At 40.1% G+C, this 20,869-nt stretch overlaps 4 protein-coding genes across 7 annotated transcripts; 2 read left to right on the forward strand and 2 right to left on the reverse strand.

Moving 5' to 3' along the window:
* Window positions 1-47: 47 nt before the first annotated feature.
* Window positions 48-5,040, forward strand: prpf31 (PRP31 pre-mRNA processing factor 31 homolog (yeast)). Its single transcript, XM_074683621.1, has 14 exons — window positions 48-209; window positions 756-971; window positions 1,064-1,124; window positions 1,288-1,371; window positions 1,484-1,581; window positions 1,907-2,013; window positions 2,125-2,294; window positions 2,378-2,535; window positions 2,621-2,710; window positions 3,003-3,130; window positions 3,390-3,462; window positions 4,376-4,504; window positions 4,598-4,696; window positions 4,794-5,040. Exons 2-14 carry the CDS (start codon window positions 756-758, stop codon window positions 4,905-4,907), a joined length of 1,527 nt encoding a protein of 508 aa, XP_074539722.1. The 5' UTR covers window positions 48-209; the 3' UTR covers window positions 4,908-5,040.
* A 1,766-nt stretch (window positions 5,041-6,806) lies between these two features.
* cnot3a (CCR4-NOT transcription complex, subunit 3a) lies at window positions 6,807-14,541 on the reverse strand. Of its 3 annotated transcripts, XM_074683644.1 has the most exons (18): window positions 14,384-14,541; window positions 13,693-13,763; window positions 13,444-13,511; window positions 13,272-13,346; window positions 13,064-13,153; window positions 12,818-12,946; window positions 12,567-12,662; window positions 12,192-12,411; window positions 11,969-12,102; window positions 11,729-11,785; window positions 10,495-11,428; window positions 10,301-10,406; window positions 10,053-10,194; window positions 9,250-9,349; window positions 7,806-8,004; window positions 7,448-7,580; window positions 7,202-7,327; window positions 6,807-7,093 (listed from the first exon to the last, which is right to left on the reverse strand). In XM_074683644.1, exons 2-18 carry the CDS (start codon window positions 13,715-13,717, stop codon window positions 6,995-6,997), a joined length of 2,733 nt encoding a protein of 910 aa, XP_074539745.1. In that variant the 5' UTR covers window positions 13,718-13,763; window positions 14,384-14,541; the 3' UTR covers window positions 6,807-6,994. The 3 variants fall into 3 exon arrangements, with proteins under 3 accessions (XP_074539745.1, XP_074539743.1, XP_074539744.1); XM_074683642.1 differs by having other exon boundaries at window positions 6,807-7,327; XM_074683643.1 differs by lacking the exon at window positions 11,729-11,785 and having other exon boundaries at window positions 6,807-7,327.
* Window positions 14,542-15,687: 1,146 nt separating this feature from the next.
* tfpt (TCF3 (E2A) fusion partner) lies at window positions 15,688-18,978 on the reverse strand. 2 transcript variants are annotated; one of them, XM_074682764.1, is made up of 7 exons: window positions 18,807-18,978; window positions 18,506-18,607; window positions 17,995-18,117; window positions 17,517-17,587; window positions 17,363-17,432; window positions 16,034-16,189; window positions 15,688-15,907 (listed from the first exon to the last, which is right to left on the reverse strand). In XM_074682764.1, exons 2-7 carry the CDS (start codon window positions 18,605-18,607, stop codon window positions 15,833-15,835), a joined length of 597 nt encoding a protein of 198 aa, XP_074538865.1. In that variant the 5' UTR covers window positions 18,807-18,978; the 3' UTR covers window positions 15,688-15,832. The 2 variants fall into 2 exon arrangements, with proteins under 2 accessions (XP_074538865.1, XP_074538864.1); XM_074682763.1 differs by having other exon boundaries at window positions 18,780-18,976.
* ndufa3 (NADH:ubiquinone oxidoreductase subunit A3) lies at window positions 18,975-20,810 on the forward strand. The gene is made up of 4 exons (XM_074682765.1): window positions 18,975-19,053; window positions 19,326-19,400; window positions 20,415-20,492; window positions 20,616-20,810. The coding sequence occupies exons 1-4, from the start codon at window positions 19,047-19,049 to the stop codon at window positions 20,705-20,707; spliced, it is 252 nt and encodes an 83-aa protein (XP_074538866.1). The 5' UTR covers window positions 18,975-19,046; the 3' UTR covers window positions 20,708-20,810.
* The last annotated feature ends 59 nt before the right edge of the window (window positions 20,811-20,869 follow it).

Below are 20,869 nucleotides of genomic sequence, written 5' to 3' on the forward strand. Positions count from 1 at the left end.
TATGTTTGACTTCATTAACCAGAAAGCCACGCGACTGCTGTGACGTACTTAGCCGGCTGCGACGGGACCATACACACACATCCCACCAGTGACCTGTTAGCTGGCTAACCTCACACAACGGGTGTTTTAACTTAAAACAGAAGAACTCAAAGCCTCCGTGGAAATTATTTTTTGTCTGTTCTGTAGGCGGCTGGAGTTTAAGCACAAAGGTGAGTTTGTTTGATTTAAAAAAATCGTCTCTAATTACGTCTGGCTAACGCAGGCTTACTTTGTGCTAGCTGGCTAAAATCAACCAAGCACCAAACATTTGTGTTTGACATAAGTATAAGTGACATTTTCAAGTGCTAATTCTTCATAGTTTTAAGTTAAAATGTAACCACGATGATAATTATTTATTGCTGTCCACGGAGAGTCTAAACAGGACCTAGATCTAAAATTATTAGCTAGTTTTGTAAAACAGCCTCTATAATGTCCACATTATTAAGTAACAAGAATCACACTTTAGAGGTTTTAAAATGTAAGCTTTAGCCCAGGACCTAGGGCCATGAATTGGCATTGTTCACAGTTTTTGTGTTTTGCAGTGTAAATTTTGTGTTTACTACCGATTTGATGCGCACTCTGAAAATGACAAACGAACTGTTCAACATGTTAGCAACTGCATTTTATTTTCACATCCTAATCACTGTGTATCTTTGAGGTTTGATCTTTTCAAGATGCTGTAATGTATTTTCCTCAACCTTTGCTGTTGATTTAAGATGTCCCTGGCGGACGAGCTCCTGGCAGATCTGGAGGAGGCCGGAGATGAGGGAGAGGATGGGCTGTACCCAGAGGGGGAAGAGGGGGAGAGTGATGGAGAGGCGACTCAGGGAAGACCAGAGGGAGGGCTGGAAGACATCCCAGAGGAGATGGAGGTGGACTATAGCAAGGCTGAGAGTGTCGGGTCGATTGCTAAACTCCGCAATAGTAAACAGGTGAGTACCACAAGAGGTCATTATTCCATGTAATGTTTGTACTTACACGCCTGTTTTGGTTGTTTCCTCGGTGTTCTGACTTTTGTCTGCAGTTTTCAGAGATTATGGAAAAAATATCAGGGTATGTCGGCAAGCAGCGCAAGAACTCAGAGGGTAAGTGGGACAAATGTACATGTTATCATAATATGTTTGTCGATGTTAAGAATATCTTTACTATAGTTATTTCAGTTGAATGGTATCTAGACCTTGAGTATATTTATTGTGATGATCATCGGTGTGTTTTTTTTTTTTTTTTTTTTTTTTTGTTTCTCTTTAGTCTCGGGGCCAGTTGAGGCTGACCCAGAATACAGACTGATTGTTGCAGCCAATAACCTCACAGTAGAGATCGACAACGAGCTCAGTGAGTTGCCTCCACCCTCTAGTGAATGAAAAAAAAAGAAACTTCAAACCAATGTAAAGCTTGAAATGTTGCAATTCTTATTATAACTTGTGTTTCTGTGTCTTTTTTTTAGATATCATTCATAAATTTACTCGGGACAAGTACTCCAAGAGGTTTCCAGAGCTTGAGTCTCTGGTGCCAGATTCTTTGGATTACATCCGCACAGTCAAGGTGAGATCATTTGAAATGTTAGTTCACCTCTTGTGCTACCACTCTTAGGGTAACTCTCCTGATTTGCAATTTTTAAGCTCCTTTGATAATTTTTATAGTTAGAAGTGCTATTTATCTTCTTTTTGCAGAATGGATGATTGCTCAGCAGAACAAAATGAGGAGAAAAGTTATAAATTGTGAAATAATAAGCTTCTCTTTGTAACAGTTTCATAGCTCATAAATGTTTGGTTCACTTTTTTCCTCTTACTTGAAGGAAATTGTCAATGTCTGTCATTTTCAGATGTGTTCTTAGTACTATATTCTCTTTTTTGTGACTCCTGCTCAGGAACTGGGAAATAACCTAGAGAAGTGCAAGAACAATGAAACTCTGCAGCAGATCCTAACTAACGCCACCATCATGGTTGTCAGTGTCACAGCCTCAACCACACAAGGGTGAGTTAACAGACTTTTCTGGTCCATTGATTGAATTTGCTGGGAGTGACTCTGGCCATTTAAAGACTGATCAATACTGGGACTGTGTGTGGTGTGTTTTAATGGTTTTAGGACACAGCTAAGTGAGGAGGAATTAAAGCAGCTGGAGGAGGCATGTGACATGGCTCTGGAGCTGAACCAGTCAAAACACAGGATATACGAGTATGTGGAGTCCAGAATGTCCTTCATTGCCCCAAATCTGTCCATCATCGTTGGAGCATCGACGGCAGCCAAGATCATGGGTGAGAGATCTAAAAGAATCAAAGAAAAGTATAGGATATTTTCTGATGAAGCTTCATTTCATTATCACTTGTTTCTCTCTCAGGTATTGCTGGCGGCCTTACAAACCTGTCCAAGATGCCCGCCTGTAACCTCATGCTGCTGGGAGCTCAGAGGAGAACTCTGTCTGGCTTCAGCAGCACCTCCCTGCTGCCCCACACTGGCTTCATCTACCACTGTGATGTCGTACAGACGCTTCCACCTGTCAGTAAATACATTCACAGAACACAGCTCATGCTTGTGGTTATAACTCGACTCATGGACCCCATGCTTTGATTTTTCTCTCTAGGATTTGAGGAGGAAGGCAGCTCGCCTGGTGGCTGCAAAATGCACGCTGGCAGCCCGAGTGGACGGTTTCCACGAGAGCTCAGATGGAAAGGTAAAAATCTATGCACAGTAAATGAATGAACTCAGGAGTAAAGCTGTTTGAAATACAACTTTAAAATCCAACTCAATCAGATTCTGGAGGATATTAACATTTATGATGAAACAATGTTTTGAAAACATGAAATATCACAGAGATGGAACGCTTCCAACCTCACAACATCATCAATTTTTTAACAATTTTTTTCTTTTTGGTTAATAGCAAGAAAACTCACATTTCTTTGCTTTTTGAAAAAAATGTGATTTGATTCTGACTTTTACCTCAATGTGTCTGTTTTTTTTTCCAGGTTGGCTATGACCTAAAAGAGGAGATAGAGAGGAAGTTTGATAAATGGCAGGAGCCTCCACCTGTGAAGCAGGTCAAACCGCTGCCAGCCCCACTGGATGGACAGAGGAAGAAAAGAGGAGGGAGGAGGTACAGAACCTGCCAATCACCTTACAAAAGCATATGTATATAAAAACACTGGAGGGAAATGTGCAGGTTATTTAATTACAAAGTCATTTACTCATGGATGTTAAAGTAACATTGTAGTACAACAGCAGGAAACTGAGCTACAAATTCGAGGACAACTCAAAGCTTACATAATGTGAACAGCCAAATTTAGAGTACCAGCATCATGTCCAAATATATGTTCAGTATAACCACCTCACTGCTCCTGTCTCCTTTCCCAAAGGTACCGAAAGATGAAGGAGCGTCTCGGGCTGACTGAGATCAGGAAACATGCCAACAGGATGACCTTTGCAGAGGTCAGATATTTTTACCGTGCCTCCTTTATGCCTTTTTCTACATCTTTTGTGTATGTGTGCTCCCTCCAGATTTAAACTTGCTTTAACCCTGTGTTGCTTATTTTAACAGATTTTATGTTCAGTCTTGCTTCTGTTCACTATGTTTGTACTAAAAGAATGAGCTTTTCACACGGACGAAAGTAGCTCAAATGACACAAACTGATGATCTCATTGGATGTTCTGTCCTCCGGAGCATCTTAATATAAACAAAGATTACAGCACTCAACATGTTGCTCACCTCAGTTTTAAGATCTCACTCCTGTGAGGATGACACTAAGAATAGTCGCTGTGCTGCCACATTAAAACAGATACTACATCAAGGCCTATGGGACACAGTATGCTCCTGTATTACAGCCTTGAAGCAGAGTCACTTTTAATGTTGACGGCTCAGACTCTTAAGTAAGAGGGGGGTGTCACTCTTGGTCCAGCTTCTGTGAGTGATTAGAAATCGTAGTCTGTGGGTAGAAACAGATTCAAGACACTTATTTAGTGCCCTTTTTTGTGAAGAAAAATCAGTCATGACTTCACTCTGACAGTGATTCCTGTTCTGAAAGTACAGAAAGCAACTCAAATATAATACTATTGTGTTTTTATTAATCTAAAATAGATTATATTGACATTCTTTTATCCTTTTTTGTCCCTGTATTTTGCCTTTTACCTAAATGTATTTAATGTGACTCTTTTGTGAGCTTCTGTCACAACTTTTAAATTTTTGCTGAGGGATGGATTGGCGCTTGTCATATTTGAGCCAGTTGGCACATCGACGAAGTTGATTAGAGTTTCCTTTTTTGGAATTTCATTTTACTGTTTATACATTTTTGGTAACGGTAGACCAAGCAAAGCTACTTTGATCTAAATCTCTGATATGATGTAGATTGAAGACGATGCCTATCAGGAGGACCTGGGCTTCAGTTTGGGTCAGCTGGGCAAGAGCGGCAGCGGGCGTGTCAGGCAGGCTCAGGTCAACGAGGCCACAAAAGCCAGAATCTCCAAATCCCTCCAGGTAAACTCTTTCAACTCGATTGACTTCTAATCTCTGAGCAGTTTGTTTCTCTTTATTTTCTTACCTCTCTGTGACTTTTTCCTCTTCCAACAGAGGACGCTGCAGAAGCAGAGCATGACATATGGAGGAAAATCCACAGTCAGAGACCGCTCATCAGGAACCAGCTCCAGCGTGGCATTCACTCCTCTACAGGTAAAACAAAAATTCTTCTTCTTTATTTTCCTCTTTTATTTAATCTTACTTCCTAAATGATGTAAGGGTTTAACTGTTGTTCTGCTCTTGTGTGCAGGGGCTGGAGATTGTGAACCCACAGGCAGCAGAGAAAAAGGTGGCTGAAGCCAACCAGAAATATTTCTCCAACATGGCTGAGTTCCTCAAAGTCAAGAAGGATGCTAAGATGTAAAGAGACATCCTGCACATAGAGAGCTACACTGAATACTACAGTGTAATGGTGTATTAATTTGGCGTTGTTGTCCTGAATTAACTTTTACTTTTTGATCTTTGTTTTCTGTTTTAATAAAAGTGTTACGTTTTCACCTGGCATCTTGTTGGTCTTTGAGGAAAGACTCAAGTTTTTTAACTGATGAAACAGTTCCTCTAGAATGAAGCGTGCATTGAGCTTAAACAAACAAGGATAACCATCTGGATTGTTGTCCCTGTGTAACCCGTCTATATCCTTTAAAACACTTTAAAAACAAGATGAATCCATTTCCCAGAACGAATGGAAGTCAAGTGAATATAAAGTTAAGACTTCATTGAATGGACACCCTCCATATAGAAATAACAGGACTTTACACCACACTGACTTGTAATTTCTTAAAAGTATTTATTGAAATTTTACAATCCTGTTATAACCCCGTTTTATGACATCTCCCATGCAGAACTGTAATGAGAAAAATTGTAAATACGTCTTGAAATTCACATTTTAGCAATTTCTTGACTGACCTTCCCTTTCTGAAAACCTTTAAACGCCCAAAAAATAGAATCTATAGAAGGCAAATCTCTCATAACTTTGCTTTGTTTTCTTTTTTTCACATCTTCTTCTGCCCCCCTCCCCCCAAAAGTCTGAAAACTAATCACACACAACATAAAGGTTTAGCTGCAATACAGAGCTGAAATTTTCATGGTTGTTTTAAATGGAAAATTTTGATCCAACTTAATACTTTCCCCATTCCAAGACTTCCAAGAAACAGTGGGATCTGTGGATTCAGGACCAGAGTCCATGTGAGTGTTCTTCAGGGTAGCACGTAAACAACCACAGTAGAGATGAGACATATCTAACTCAAACCCACAAGTTTAATCTACCACCAGAATTTCAGGATTTCTGTGTTTCCACTCTACATGTAAACAGTTTATCAGTGCACATTCACTGTATAGGGCTCCACTTAAAAACCAGGTGGTAAATTGAACACAGTGGCTTTTAGGATGAAGTAACATCAACTAAAGTGAATAAAACCTGAACTAAAAGTTGGAAGTTTGACTCAAAGCAAACTCAGATTCATTATCTAATGCTGTGTATTCTTAGAGTAACTCAGAGGGGATTCTGGGTGCAGGTACATTCACTACGCTTAGCGTGGCTCTTTGCAGTGAGGCCGATGAAAATTCCTCAACGGTGAAGGAATCATACATCAAGTAAATTTCTCAAACCCTATTTTTAAGATTTATTTTACAAGTTTATTAATTTGTCACAAACATGAATGCGCCATAATAATGCATTTTCTTTGACATGTTAACTTAAAAACATTTTATTCGTAAAGAGAGGGAGTCAGAGACCAGTTCAATTGCATAGCAATTTAATCCATGTCCAATAAGGACTCTTTCCCTGTCACAGGGAGAGGCCCTGTGGTCACTCTCAATCAGCGTTTTAAACCAAGACAATATCAATAAAACTATTGATAAACGCTCACTATCCCTAATAGTGACCATATTCAACAGGCATCGTAGGGTCTTAAAAGAAGCCAGTCCTACACACCATGACTAAATGTCTGCTGTACCTCCCCTTTCTAAACCACCAAATTACAGTAAATACAAGAAGGGCAGGTTACTCAACAATCAAATCCAAGGTTTGTTTTGTGTCAAGTCAAAGGCTTCCAGGCTCATGTTGGGTAGGTGGTACAGAGAATCTTGTTGAAACGGAGAAAAGAAAACAAAAACATGAGAAACATGCATGGGGTAGGCTTTCCTAATGCCACATACTGAGTGTGCACACAGACAGGCACAAACGCAGATCTCTAGTGAGAGCCCCCCCAGGTTGTGCAGCGCCAAGCCTTTCATCAGTCCCACAGGGAAGTTTTTTTTTAAAAAAAGCAAAGCGCTGCACAAGGAGCGAGGGTATCACGTCGAGATGCAGCCTATACAGACACCAGTCTCCATTTCAGGAGAGGGTTTCTACTACACATCACAATCTCTATCCACAGTTTGAAGTTCAGTCTCGGAATGTCAACAGCAGCACGTTTTGTCTCTCTCCGTATTTTGCGTCCGCTCTGTGTGTCACTGCAGGTCTCTGTCCTCCAGGTACCTGTACTCAAAGGTGAACCCCTCCTTCTTCCTCTGGCCCCATTTCTCATAGTCAAAGTAAATGTAAGTGCCCTGTGGGGATGGACGAGTGGAAACAACAAAGATGAGAAACAGTGAAACCATGAGTCCTAATTCTTGTAGCTCAAAATAAAGAGGATGTGAAGCGTATCCAATCTGCACCTGTTCAAACTCGTCAGTGATAGTCTTGGGCTCCTCGTGTCTCTGGAACCACATCATGTACTTGGTGTGAAACCTCCATGACTGTTTCTTTAGAGCCTTGGCAGACAGATACTGAGCCTTGGTGCCCTGAATGAAGCAGCAGAAACATACGATAAGATCAGGAATCCAGATCAGAAAACATCCTTTAGTGAACAACAGGAGTCGACAGGACATAAGCATGAAATGGTGCAGGATTCATTTGTGTACCTCCAGGTAGTAGAAGATGAAAAAGAGAGTCTCTGTGGACAGTCTCTGGTAGAACTCTATGGAGTCAGAATGGTGCGGCGGTACCTGATGATGGAAGGGCAGGGTGGGACATGGATTCCTCATCAGGTATTGCCTTTGGGACCGAAGCACAGAGAGTTAGAAATCCGCAGATTTTTTGTCGTTAATAAAAAGAAGTAAAACTTGAAAAAAAGGCAACATTTTGTCTGCTTTGGTTTTCAATGCTTTTTCTCAATATCAAAAAAAACGAGCCAATGGTGAGCATGCATCAGACTTTAGGGGCAGCCCAGACAATCAGGAATTTTTGAGGGTCTTGTTGCAATTTGTAAGACGTCCTCACCTGATCCTCTCAGAGTCAGAGGGGTGTGGCATGTGTGTCCACGCAGACTCCTGCATGGCCTGCTGGTACAGCTGGTCCTTAGGTAGAGGGGTGGGGCCAAGTGGACACACCCCAAGCGAGGGGGGGATGCTGACCTCTGACACGGACGGCTGAGGAGCTGCAGGTGTGCCGGGCGCTGCAGATGAACCAGAGAAGATATCTGTCAAAACAGAAGAAAAATGAAGAGAAGTGAGTGACACAAGAACAGAAGTTTTAATAAAAGAAGATGTGATTAAGATTCCAGCACTCTCTGCCTCTGGCTGATCACCAAGGAAACAATGTGAAACTGAGAGAAGCAACCACTGATTTTGTACAGTGAGGTCATGAATTACTGTTTAAGGTTAACAACTCTTTAGAAATGACTATAAAACCCAGAATATAAGATGTCATGTGTTTTCGGAGATCTCTTAGAGGGAAGAAGGTTTTTCCCATGGGATGACTTCCATTGCATTTAGCAACATCCTCAGTCCTATCTGTTTTCAGCATGTGGAGTCTGTAGTCCTGCTAGCAGCCTATAAAGCAGATGATTAGGTTTTATTTTGCAGTTGTGCTGATATTTGCGAGATGCTGCCCATGACCTATTTACCTGGAGTCATGCCACCCATCTCCTGTTGTCACTTGTTCTGAAGTCAAACCAGTGTTCTTGAGATTTTTTTGACAAGAAAGTGAACTAGAGGTTTCTTCAAACACATGATTATGACTTAGTGAGAAAGAAGAGATGTGTGAAACGGATGCTGTCAGCCTGCTCTATACTGCTGTACATGCGAGGCATGTTGAAGCAGCCACTTGCATTACACCATGAAAGCGCGCGGATTCCCAACTGCGTCAGGTGGCGAGCAGTGGGTGACAGCTGCACTTGCAGTCATAGTGGCAAATGCTCTCAATGAAGCTTTACCTCTTATCACACAGTCTTCTAGGTCAAATTCCCATATCGCAACACAATACCTCTGTCTGTATTTTCCACTGGTTTATAGATGACATGTATAGGATACAGCCTATGTTTTAGAACACAATGTTATTTAAAGTTCATCTGATTCACCAAATTTTAAAGAAGTTGTGTGCATATAAAGGAAGGCTAAGTGTGCGTAGTTGATGGCTTCTTCTTTTGCAATAAATGTCAGTGAACAAGTATCTGTTCTAGAGCTGCACGATTTGGGGAAAAGGTGCGATTTGCGATTAGGTGGACAATATTGCGATTGCGATTGTGCTTGCGATTTAATAAAAAAAATTGTGTCATGATGAGTCTACATGCTTGCTTGGTTATCATGGAGAAAAATCTGAATTGCATGTGCTGACATTGAGATTGCGATTGCGATATCCTCTTTTGCGATTACATAATTGCGTGTGCTGACATTGCGATTGCGATTGCGATTGCGATAATCGTGCAGCCCTAATCTGTTCTGACCTCTGTCTGTTAGGTGCAGGTTGGGAATCTCTCCATCCAGGCCTGATCCCAGCGCTGCTCTCTCAGCCATTGCCTTCAGAGAGCTGAGAGGCTCAGGAGCCTAAGGTGGGAACAAAACAGAGATGAGATCAGAACAAGGAGGCAAAAGACAGAAGAGAAACAGGGAAATATTTACAGCAGGAACAGTTTGTGGATGAGAAATGTTTACTGGACCTGCTTGATAAGCATAACAGCTTGATGAAATATTTTATAGATGCAGTGCCCAGGCTTTATGGTGGTTACAGTGAAGATAATTAGATGTGGGAGTGTGCTTCAGCGAGTACAAATTTATCTTGGCATAACTTCATTTACATCTTAACACATGAATGTGTCCATGTGAGCTTCTATACACAGGGCCACAGCTTTATAAAGCTTTTCTGTGCACAGGTTTTTGGCCCGCCAAAAACACTTTTAATTTAGAGCAGGGAACTTTAAGTTTGTTGTGTACTGCGCTCAACAAAAATAACCTTTATAACTATCAAAGCATGTTGGGTCATTCAGTAATCCACTTTCTTAGATAATTATTACATCTAAAGCGTCACTGTGAATATAGGGTTTATAATAGCTATGAGGGGTGATGGAAGTTCAGAAAACAGTGATGAGAGGTCCTAATATGAGATCAGTCATCCTGGAAAAGTGCATTAAAAGAGAAAGCTTTGAAATCCAGAGCCTGACAATCACAACCTAATACTTGATCATGGCTTTGTTGGTTCAAGTGCCAATTCCTGATGACCCAATACAACCCCCCTGCTTCAACGTCTCACCTTAAGGCCCTCAGAGGCCTGTGTGTAGGAGTGGGGCCCATTTAGAAGACTTCCTCCTCCAGGTGTGCTGTCTGAGAAAGAGGGGGACGGAGAGCTGGGAGGCAGGGTGATGGAGCTGATTAAACTGGGGCCATTGTCCATCCTGCACAAAGACAGGAAAGGAAAAAAGAAGTTAAAAGCATCTTGTGAAAAATGAGAGGACTGCAAAGTTTCTGGACTCACATGGAACAAAGAAAGCAGGTACTTACGGCTGACTGGTTGAAGAACTGAGAGATGATGGTTGGCTGCTTTGTGACTGGCTCGGTGTGCTTAGAGCTGATTCTGTGGAGCTCTCTGCCACCACAGCACTGTAACCTGTGGACCCACAAGGTGGGACAGGTTAGGGGATATAAGCAAAAGGAAATATTAAAACATAAAGTGAAAGCTACACAAGGTAACGTACTTGTGCTTCCATTTTGCTTCAGTCCACTGGGTGGTCTCGCTGGGGCAGCATTAACTCCTACTCCTCCAACCACACCAACACTACCTCCATTACCCCCCATCATGCCAACCACGCCAGGGGTGCTGCTGACAGAACTTGGTGGCAACTGAGAGGCACCAGGGGCCAAGTTTTGCCCAGGAACCAGGCCCAGAATACTCCCACTCAAAGAGCTGTGAGCAGGGCTAGAGCCCAGCAGACCAAGCCCTGTCCCTGCCCCGTTGGTGGTGACTCCACTGGAGCCAGAGGTGGGGATGGAAGTGCTGCTCTCCACTGAAATGCTGGACTGGGTGGTGCTGTTCAAACCCAAGCCTCCAGGTGCTGCTGCCTGAGCGTAAGGGGCAGGTGTGGAGCCCGAAATGAGCCCTGCTATTGTATTAAGAGGAGTGGGATGGCCACCCAGACCTAAACTGGACATTTGGCTGGTGCTGCTGGTCCCCGTCATGCCAACTTTGCCCAATCCCAGCCCCAGCCCGAGTCCCAAACTGGATGCAGGTGTGGGTCCTGATGTGGGCAGAGGCTGAGAGTTTGGAGCTGATGAAATGGGTGTGCTGGGTGTGGGGAGAGAGGGGGCAGTTGAGGCAGGAAGGAGGGGGTTTGTGGGTGGGCTTGGGGTGTTGTTTGAGGGGACAGAGGGTTTTGTCTGAGGTGGCTGCTGCTGTTGCTGCTGCTGTGGTTGGTTTTGCGGCTGAGGTTGTTGCTGCTGTTGTGGAGGTGGATGCTGATGTTGCTGCACCGCGCTGCTGAAGCTCCCTATGAGACTGCTGCTTGTTGGAACTGCAGAAATACCTCCGACTACACTCGCCATGGACACAAGGGAGGAGGATGAGGAGGACCCAGAGGTGGTGGAGGAGGAGAAGGATGATAACAGGGATGGGGTGCCGTTCTTCACAGGTGACTGAAAATGACAAAGCACCAAAAAAAAAGTATTTAACATAAAACAGTTCAGGACAGCTACAGCTGTAAGAAGTGTACGAGGACCAAAGTTAACTGTGAAATAAAAAAGCCCATTTAAGCAGGAGATGGTACAAACTAAATCAGGAGTCTCCAACCATGGTCCCACAGAGACAGAGCTTGATCCTTTTCGGTGCCTGAGAGGCCAAAACCTTTCAGCCACCGAGACTCTTCAGGACCAAGGGTGAGGAGAGCTGCACTAAACTTTTCATCTACTGGCACAGCACAGATGAGAGCCTCTCACCTGACTAACTTCACTGTCTGTCGATCGTCCCCTTTTCTTATCGTCCTCTGAGTTCTCCTATTGGAGGAGATACCTTGATATGACAATCCACTTTTGAAATGTTGAATCAGCAAATTAGTTAGTGGATTACACAACTGGTATCCTAAAACTCAATGCATTGTGTCAGAATGTCATTGTTCAACCCAGCATCCTCTTTAACTCCCAAAGACCAAGTATAATCATACCAAGAAAAGAACTTACAGCAGTGCAAGTGGCCGGGGATGGAGGGATGGGTGAAGAAGAGGTGGTGGAAGTGGGAGTGCTGCTGGAGTGAAGATACATTTCATCTTCCACATTTCCCTGACCTGATGGAGACGTTGCAACTAAAGCTGCAGCTGTGATAAAGAAATAGGACAGGGTTAAGTTGATCGTTTTCCTTACGAACCCTCTGGTGCATCCCAAAACTTTACAATGTTTTACTCACGGATGTCCTCCAAGTCCAAGTCGTCATAGAGGAACTCATTTTCCTCAAAGTCTGGGTCTTGAGAGGAATCGATGTAGTACTCTACATCATCCTTGATCTTCTGGATTGAGTCTACTGGTATAGAGTCATTATCCAGCATTCGTAAAATGGTCTCCAACATTCGAATGTGGAATCGATGCCTCTCAATCAACCGCTTGAGCTCATCAATACGGTCTTGTTTCTACATGACAGACAGAAGATCGTATTGTGATTTCAGACAAAGGTTTGCAATGTTACTTTAAACAGTTCTCCACTGGTTTTATAAGACTTTTACAATAACTCTCAATGCATGTATTAAAAGGCCACCATTGAAAATTTTGAGAATGAAAGGCTTACCTCTTTATCGCCCTTTTTCTTCCTTGTTTGAACTGACAGAGATTCCACCTCACTTTCAAACTGATCCACCTGCATATTTAGAGTGTCTATCGTATTCTGGAGAAAAGATCAAACAAAACAGTAATTATAATACATGTCAAGTAAATTTCCTTTAAAAAAATTTGTATCAATTTGTTATATTATAAAAGAAAGGTGTTATTATGTTTTTTTTCTCCAGACAACACAAAGGATAGGTTGGGTGAATGCATTACTGTAAGCCACTGTCCCGTTTCCTCCTTTTCCCTCTGAGCTGGATCCACTTTCTGAGCAAGCCCCAGGCCTTCTTTAGAGTATGCTTTTGTTTTTGTTTCCCGTTCCACCACCTTGAACCGCTCCATTTGCTACAAAAAAAATAAAATAAAATAAATAAATCACAAAATCCATGACTTGATGAGTTTCAAAGCAAAGTTTTACGTTAGCAAATAAACCAAATAAGAAGCAAAGCAGGTGAACCCTACCGTCTCTATAAGTTTGCGGTTCTCGACTAGCTGCCTTTTGTCTTTGATTTCGTTTGAGGCCACCCATGTTTTTATCTGATCTCTCAATCGCTGAAAAAGAGGAGATAAAGTAAGAATGAGGTGAACATTACAAGGATTAATCAAACAAATTCCTGATAAAGGGTGGAGCAGACGTGAGATGACAAAGCACTTGTAGATTTGTTTTTACCTGTAGTTTTTTAATCTCTTTTTTGAGGTCAGCCTCGTATTTTTCCTTCTGGTTTGCATTGGCTGCATTGTGGAGCTACATTAACAAAAAATAATGATCATTTCTGTCTTTGATTCATCATAGAACAAAAAGACATATTTCCAAACACATCCAAGACTTAACATCAGCTTACCTTTTGCCAAATGTCTTCAAATTGTTCTACACCTTCAGCTACTTTTTTCAAACATCTATCGATCTCACCTGCAGGGATAGAAGATGTAGTCGTCAAAATGAATAACTCTAAACTATACTAAAAGATCCACATAACTTGTATAACATAAATAAGTTAAAATGGTAAATAAAAGAATCCTGAGTCTGTGAAAGACGCCAGGCTGGATGGTGTGATGGATCTTGTGCAGCACTGATTCATACGGAGTTTTACCTTGAAGTTTTCTCTTGTCAGCCATGGCTCTGACTACGACAATGTCCACATTCCGTCTGTCACAAAGTAAGCTGCACAAAGAAACGTGTAGCAATGTGTCGTTGAAACAAAACTTAAATTCATTCAAAAGAACTACAATACATCGGTATCCCGAGAGTGGATTTGACGTGCACACCATGCAGCTCTTCAATAAACGTTAACGAAACACTTAATTCTTTTTCCAATAGATTGAGTACATTTCCAAATGGAACTTTAAAAGCAACATTTATCCATCTCTCTATTTAAATACGTAGCCGATCTCTGTTACTGGCGTGTATGTGAGTTACAATTAGCTACCTAGCCTGCTAACCTCAGTACTAGCCTGTTACTTAGCTCGTACACCTCGCTCGGCAACTAACTGGCCCGTTTCAAAACAAGTAACCCAAAGCATGTTCAGGGTTATATTTATCATACTCATGCATAAATATTTTGGGGTCCAGATCGGGTATTATATGGTGGTTTTGCATTTTGAAAGGCACAATATATCAGAATCCATTTTAAACGTTAACCTGTAAGCTAATATTGCTAACTGTCTGGCTAGCTAATGCATAAATGCTAGCTAGCAGCTTAGCTAGCCTGCTAGCCAAATTTAGGAAAAAGGGAAACTGGGTCAACCCGACGAGCTAGATGTATACTTGATTACGACAATTACCTAGGATATGGGCTTTCGTTTGTCTTTTTTCAAATACAGCCAAAACTTATTCCAGCAAGTCTTCTTTACTTCCAAATTGTGTTTTCTTTTCGACAAGCTCGCTCACTGTAATGTAGCTGAAGATGGACGGTAGCTAAGATCCAACCTCCGCGTGAAGGCCCTGCCCTAAATCAAATCTACAAGATGTGATTGGATAGAACTTACGCCTGTCACAATAGGACATCCGGTTGAATGAGTTCCGACCATTGGCCTAACCGTCTGATAAATTGATTTGACAACAAAACCGAAACTGCCTGGGAAATTTTAAATGCCACTTTAGGATTTAAACATCATTTATCTTTATAAAATTAAAAAAGAATTGACAAATATTAATAGTGATACAATTCCAGAATTATATACAGGATAAATGATGAATACCTCACATTTAAACATGGAATCTTTTATGAACTCTGCCTTTAAATCATGTAATTTAATCATGTTTCATGATGTTTGATGGTATGTTGCTACCAAAATATGCTGTTGCTGTTGTGCAGCTTTTTCAGTAGTACATTCAGTAATGCCAGTCTCTTTGTACGCAATGTGTACTGTATAACTATTTTGTACTGTTGTATGATTGTTTTAAGGTAGTGCACCTAGTTAGGGTCCTCGGCCTGAGAAGGTGCCCTCGGCCAAAGGCCGAGGGCACTATTGTATTTCGTCCGTTTCTTTTTTTTTAAAAATATTTTGACATTGCACTGTTGATTTCACAGTGAAAGTACTAATGTAGTTGTTCAGTGATTATGAATTGTGAGTTTTTTGTGTGTATGTTTGGCTTTGAGAACGGCATTGTCTCCTTTTTCCTTTCAAGGGACTACAGATGTAAATTAGCTAATAGTTAACTTAAGCACAGCTAAATGGCAGTACACTTTCCCTGTCAAAAAAACTACCAAATTAATAGGTAAATAGTAAAACTGAGCCCTGTTCTTAAAAATGTGATTGAATTTTATTTTATTTTTTTAACAAAAGCAGTTTAACACTGTGTTCTTTTTGATAAACCCATCGCTACTGACATATGTGAGGACTTAAGTGACTTCTTTTTCTCATATTTTCTACCTGCAAACATTATACAATAAAATATCAGCACTCTTTTAACATTTTTGAAAATTGAAATATAAAAATGAAACCAAAACAAACATAAGAATTTTCACGAGTATGTAGTTTATTACTTTTTAGAACTGTATGTTGTTGGTACAAAACATGAAATTAAAAAAATCATATACTTAAAACAAATGTATGAATGAATCAGGTGAATAACCTAAATTTCATTCTGGGATCATACTGTTCAAGTAAAAGTACACACAGTGCAAAATCTGACCGAAAAGATGAAGCTGGATCTTTTGAACAATTGAAGAAACTTTGTACTTCTTCCTCGTCCTCACTATTATACACATCACCAGGGCAGTGCAATGATTAGTGAGACAGTGAGGTTGGGCTGGGCATTTCTCCAAACTGTGTCTCTGCCAACAAAGACATGTCAGTTTCGGGCTGGAAAAAAAAGCAGAAAATCCTTAATCAGCACTGTCAGATGTCTGAATATGCGCTTTTGAAGAAACCCAAATGCATTTTCAAACATCCATTCAAGAAAAAAAGGGCAAATAAATTTGTATTTACTTGATCTTTGTCTTGGTCTTGTCTTAAAATACGGTGCCTCCTCTTCTTTGGTCCTGCAGGATGATGCAAAGATGCAGACGTAGTTGAACCAGACACACCATTGAGCCGATCGTCCTCAACTCCTACTGCAGGATCTAAATGTGCCCCTGACTCTTCCTGGTACAAAAACAAGAGACAATTTCCATCATGTATAAATGTAAATCGACTGCCAGATTAATTGTACTGTGTGTGGTGAGTCTTGTCATCTAAATCTACACACAATAACTACAAAGAGTTCAGCAGTACTATCCAATCTTGTGGTTTTGCCAAGCAGAAGGGTCCTGTCTCACAGCAATATGATTTGATATTGAGACACGTTAAAAGCCTTCTTTTTAGGGTCTTCATGAAAGGTTGATCCTCACATATAACATTTTCTTGATTAAATCAATATTGTATTTATTGTAACAATATTTATCATCAGTTCCATATTCAATAATTTAGTAAAGATAACACTCTTTTCAGGAGCAGAAACTAACTGTACAATTGTCAACTGAACATGTAACCTAAAAATTTGACATTCTACTTTGTTATAACACTACCCTGCAAACTATCACCATCACCTTTTTGCTTAAATTCCTATTCAAGACTGTAGTGCAGGTGCCGAGTTACAGCCTAGAGGTTTAGGTCATGCCTCATGAACGGGTGACCTGGCTACAAATCCAGCCTTCTGCCTCTTTTCCGCATGTTACTATCAACCGTCACCCTGTTTCCTGCTGTAATCACTGTTCCATCCTCTTATTGAGTGTATAAAACACCAGAGATAGTAAAAGAAAGAAAGGAGTGCAAAAACTAAACATTGTTGAAGAAATGGTAGCTGATCATTTACAAAGCAGGTTTTGGAGGTCCTTTCTGACATTTTCTCAGAAATCAGCTTTCTGTTTTTTAATATAATGCCTCAGGTATTAAGTTTCCATCTAGTATCATATTCACCTCATTGAAAAAATTCTATTTTGCTTAGTATATTTGTCAATAACATATATTCCTCTCCAAAATTGTATAGCTGTTTAATGGATGATTATGGTGTATTTTCTGCCACATACAGGATTGTGAGTTAGAAAAGCCACAAAAGCATGCTGGTTTGCCAACTGCAAAGTGTAACCGATGACAACTGGACATCCTGGTATTTTTCCTGTACTGCATTTGATACACATGAGTTTGGACATACTTAATCTTTCATCTGGCAAACTAAGTTGACAGGCAGTTTGAGCAATAAATTGCAACTCTGCCTTTTTATTGCATGAATAATAACAATACAAAAATATTGGTGTAGCTAATACTGTAAAATTTCACCTCTAAAAGTATCGTGAGTTGGGCATTTCTGTAGTCATCTCCATGTGCATCTAAAGTCTTCATGAGAAACCTGCAATATATAGAAATACTCTTTAAACCAAGAAGAAAACACCTTAGACAGAATCTCAAAAGTTGGGGTGATGGGGTTTCATACCGCCTCTCTTTCTTTAGGCGACGAGTGATTCTCTGTACCTGATGAAGGCGACTGAGAATCTTCTGATTTACCTGTAAAGGACAAAATTGAAAGAGACATATATTGTAATTTTTGTTCCAGTACCTGAATGTTGTCAGAAAAGCTTGGATATCTTTCTAGGTAATTGTGCCAAGGCAGTAGCAATAGAATAACAGGTTGTATCAGTCTTTAATTAAGGAAATCATGTAATCAATAGATTTTTTTTTGCAATGTATTCTACTATGCTCTGCATGTGTAGTACCAAAATTAAATAATCAGATGTGGAGGAGAACAATTCAGAGATTTATGTTGGTTACAAAAAAATAAAAAAATAAAAAAATAGATGCATATCAAAGATATGTATCTTTGATACAATCAAAGCTTGTGTCAATAAACCCAGTGATTCATTTTTCTTAAAATACCACAACCTCTCTAAATGGGACAGAAAGCTCAAATAAACCTGTTCAATTTCTTTGCATCTCCGGCTCAGAGCGAGATATTTCCTCTTATCGAGAGCTCTTCGCTCTTCATCCTCTTGTGCAGTACTCTCCAGCAGCTCATCGCCTCCCGGACCCAGCTCCACCTGAAAAAACAAACACACTTGTATGTTGTGTAAAAATTGTATGTTATCAGCACAATATTTAACACTCAATTTCATTAATCATAATTAGACAATAAGACCTGGATGCTTACTTATGTATAGTTTGTAGCTTCTCTCTTTCGTTATAAGATAAAGTTGATCAGACAGCTTTGTGAAGTGTTTCCTCTGCCATTGATCTTACAAGGAGCACTGGCTTCAAGGACCCATTGAATAAATTGAATTTCTTACTTTTGTCCTGACACAACTACTTATTAAAGGAATTTTCATTCTTTAAATATTTGAATGTAAATTTAAGGATGTAATAATCATTACATCTGAACAAAAAGGTGTACACAGCCTTGATATAGCCTAAGCTGATGAAACACATTACCTCTCCTGGTCCCAGCTCCACACCACCAGGCTCCAGCTCTGCCTCCAAGATGTGTCCTCCAAAAAGAGGAGGGAGAGCCAACCCAGAGAAATCTTCCATCATCTTAAAAACATAGAGAATTGTTCATTATAAAACTTCACCTGTGTGGGTTACCTGGTAAACCTAGATTTCGTCTAGTTTCTCCCTGTTGATCTTACGATTGAAGTACGCTGTAATGCAGTCGACAATGGACTTCAATTTATCTAACATGCTTAACATATGTAAAAGAACTTACATTACAGAGAAATAAGTCCAAACTCACGGATGTCGGTTCAGTAGCAACTGCAGGTAGTTTAAATGACCACTGTGTATTACGGACTATAGCTTTAGCTGAGGTTTAAAAACATAAGAGTAGGTAATATTAATCTATAAGGGAACAAAACGGCTACTCTTTCATCAGTCTTTCTGTTAATAAGTGTTTTTATGCGCCGGGCGCCGAAAATAGACGTCATAACTAAATATCCCAGAAGCACCCTCGCGGTTGATAACGACACAAGTCAACATGGCGGGTGTGTAAACGTTTCTTCATCTTTCTTCTATCCTCTGTGTAAAACAGGATTTAGTATCAAGCCTCAGTATTGTTAATAAAAACATTAAACATGCAAAATCCCGCTGGCATGGGCTTAGATTAATTTAAACTCTTCAGTATCCACGCGAAATTTAACGTAATTCGTGACCTTGGTTATGTTGCTAACTTTGGCTAACATTAGCATTTATATAGTAGGTTGATTTCAACACAATTGTTCAGTCTTTATTTCTAACATTATTATTTCACCTGCAGGAATCGGAGCGTTCCTGAAGAATGCCTGGAACAAGGAGCCTGTTATCCTGGCGTCATGTGCAATTGGACTACTAGGTCGGCTTTTTTAATCGAATTCAGCAGTGTGTCATATTCAGAGCAAAACATTGCATTGTACTATCTTGAATATATTTTCGAAGCTAAAAAACATTCTCTAGTGCCAATCCTTTAACAATTTAAAGCTAAAATTACCGCTGTCCTATTTATTGGTACGTACTTATTACAACTTCACGATGATATCCTGAGAGATCTGAAATACATACAGCCAAGTCCTAGAACGAGATCATGTCTATGTGAGAACATACCTGGTTAAAACTGATGCAGTAATGATAAATAAAAATCAACTTTATTTATATGTTTATCATCTTTAGAGCACGGCTACAATTGTAGCATTTTTATATAGCCTTGTTTTATATTGTTGTTTGTTCTAGCCCAACCAGATAAAAGTAAATTTAATATCCGAATTCAAAAAAGATTAAAGATACTGCCTACAAGCAGCATTTTGAGGATTTAGACGAGCTCACTTCTAAAATACCTGTGACTTTACATATCCTCCGGTCCATACCTGTTCTCTTCTTTTGTTTATATGCTTAGGGTTAAATGCTCCATGTGTCCCGAAATAGGTTCTGTTTAATTCAACTTTTGCATACAATTTTGGCTATTATTACCATAATTATTATTATTAGTAGTAGTATTGGGCATAAACAAACAAAGACTTAAGCAATGGTTATGCTACCTAAGACAACATAATGCTACATCAGAAGGTTTGTACCATGGGTCGGTTATAGAAAATATCGAAAATGGTCATGTATTAAGTTGCCTTTAAATTGATCAGCTGCGACATAGATGAAGTCTACAATGTCCAAAAACTACCTGTGAATACATTATAGATTTTAGTAATTCCATCAGTCAGCACCCGTGCTTGTTATGATTCAACTATCAGAAAACATATTACTGAAATTTAAAGCAGTAGACTTGGGGAAGTTGTGTTTTCACCTCTCTGGTCGTTGTGGGGTGTTAGTATTATTTCAATATGATGTAAATGTATAACGGAATGTTATCTCTTTTCAGGTTTTGTTCTTCCATTTGTCAGCCCCTACACAAAGTATTCATCAATGCTCAATGCAGCAGTTCCATACAATTATCCAGGTAAACACTGCTTCTGATCATTTAAAAGCTTATTGTGAAAGAGTGACAGAAGCAGCTCTGTATTTTTTCAACAAAAGATCAAAAACTGATGGTTCTTTTTTTCCCTCATTTTTCCCTCTGCAGTTCCAGTACGGGATGATGGAAGTATGCCAGATGTTCCTGAGCATCCCTGTAAGCCAAGTGGAGACAACATGGAATTTCTTAAAAACCTGTAACCGCACCAATCTCTGTCCACACCTGTTCTGTTCCCTTGTTCATATGTTTTTGGGGAAATGCTCCCAAAAGTGTCCTAAAATAAAGATTCTCTATTTAATTCAACTTTTGTACCACATTTTGTCATTCGGGCATATTAAATACACAAAGACTAAAGAAATATG

The sequence above is a fragment of the Halichoeres trimaculatus genome, unplaced genomic scaffold, assembly GCF_033239565.1.
Source record: "Halichoeres trimaculatus isolate MK-OKI-2021-1 unplaced genomic scaffold, fHalTri1.1 fHalTri1_scaffold_12, whole genome shotgun sequence".
Lineage (NCBI taxonomy): Eukaryota > Metazoa > Chordata > Actinopteri > Labriformes > Labridae > Halichoeres > Halichoeres trimaculatus.

Bases quoted from the DNA above. Each gene is read 5' to 3' on its own strand.
- prpf31 (XM_074683621.1), top strand. From the start codon at position 756: ATGTCCCTGGCGGACGAGCTCCTGGCAGATCTGGAGGAGGCCGGAGAT. The intron at 2,014-2,124 runs GTGAGTTAACAG...TAATGGTTTTAG, and splicing joins ACAGCCTCAACCACACAAGG to GACACAGCTAAGTGAGGAGG. The intron at 2,536-2,620 runs GTCAGTAAATAC...TTTTCTCTCTAG, and splicing joins TCGTACAGACGCTTCCACCT to GATTTGAGGAGGAAGGCAGC.
- cnot3a (XM_074683642.1), bottom strand. From the start codon at position 13,717: ATGGCTGACAAGAGAAAACTTCAAG. The intron at 13,347-13,443 runs GTAAGCTGATGT...TTGTTAATGTAG, and splicing joins TTGAAGACATTTGGCAAAAG to CTCCACAATGCAGCCAATGC. The intron at 8,005-9,249 runs GTCAGAACAGAT...CTGTTTTGACAG, and splicing joins CCTGCACCTAACAGACAGAG to ATATCTTCTCTGGTTCATCT.
- tfpt (XM_074682764.1), bottom strand. From the start codon at position 18,607: ATGATGGAAGATTTCTCTGGGTTGGCTCTCCCTCCTCTTTTTGGAGGA. The intron at 17,433-17,516 runs GTATGAAACCCC...TATATATTGCAG, and splicing joins CGCCTAAAGAAAGAGAGGCG to GTTTCTCATGAAGACTTTAG. The intron at 16,190-17,362 runs GTGAAATTTTAC...TTTTTGTACCAG, and splicing joins AACTCACGATACTTTTAGAG to GAAGAGTCAGGGGCACATTT.
- ndufa3 (XM_074682765.1), top strand. The intron at 19,401-20,414 runs GTCGGCTTTTTT...ATCTCTTTTCAG, and splicing joins ATGTGCAATTGGACTACTAG to GTTTTGTTCTTCCATTTGTC. The intron at 20,493-20,615 runs GTAAACACTGCT...TTCCCTCTGCAG, and splicing joins AGTTCCATACAATTATCCAG to TTCCAGTACGGGATGATGGA.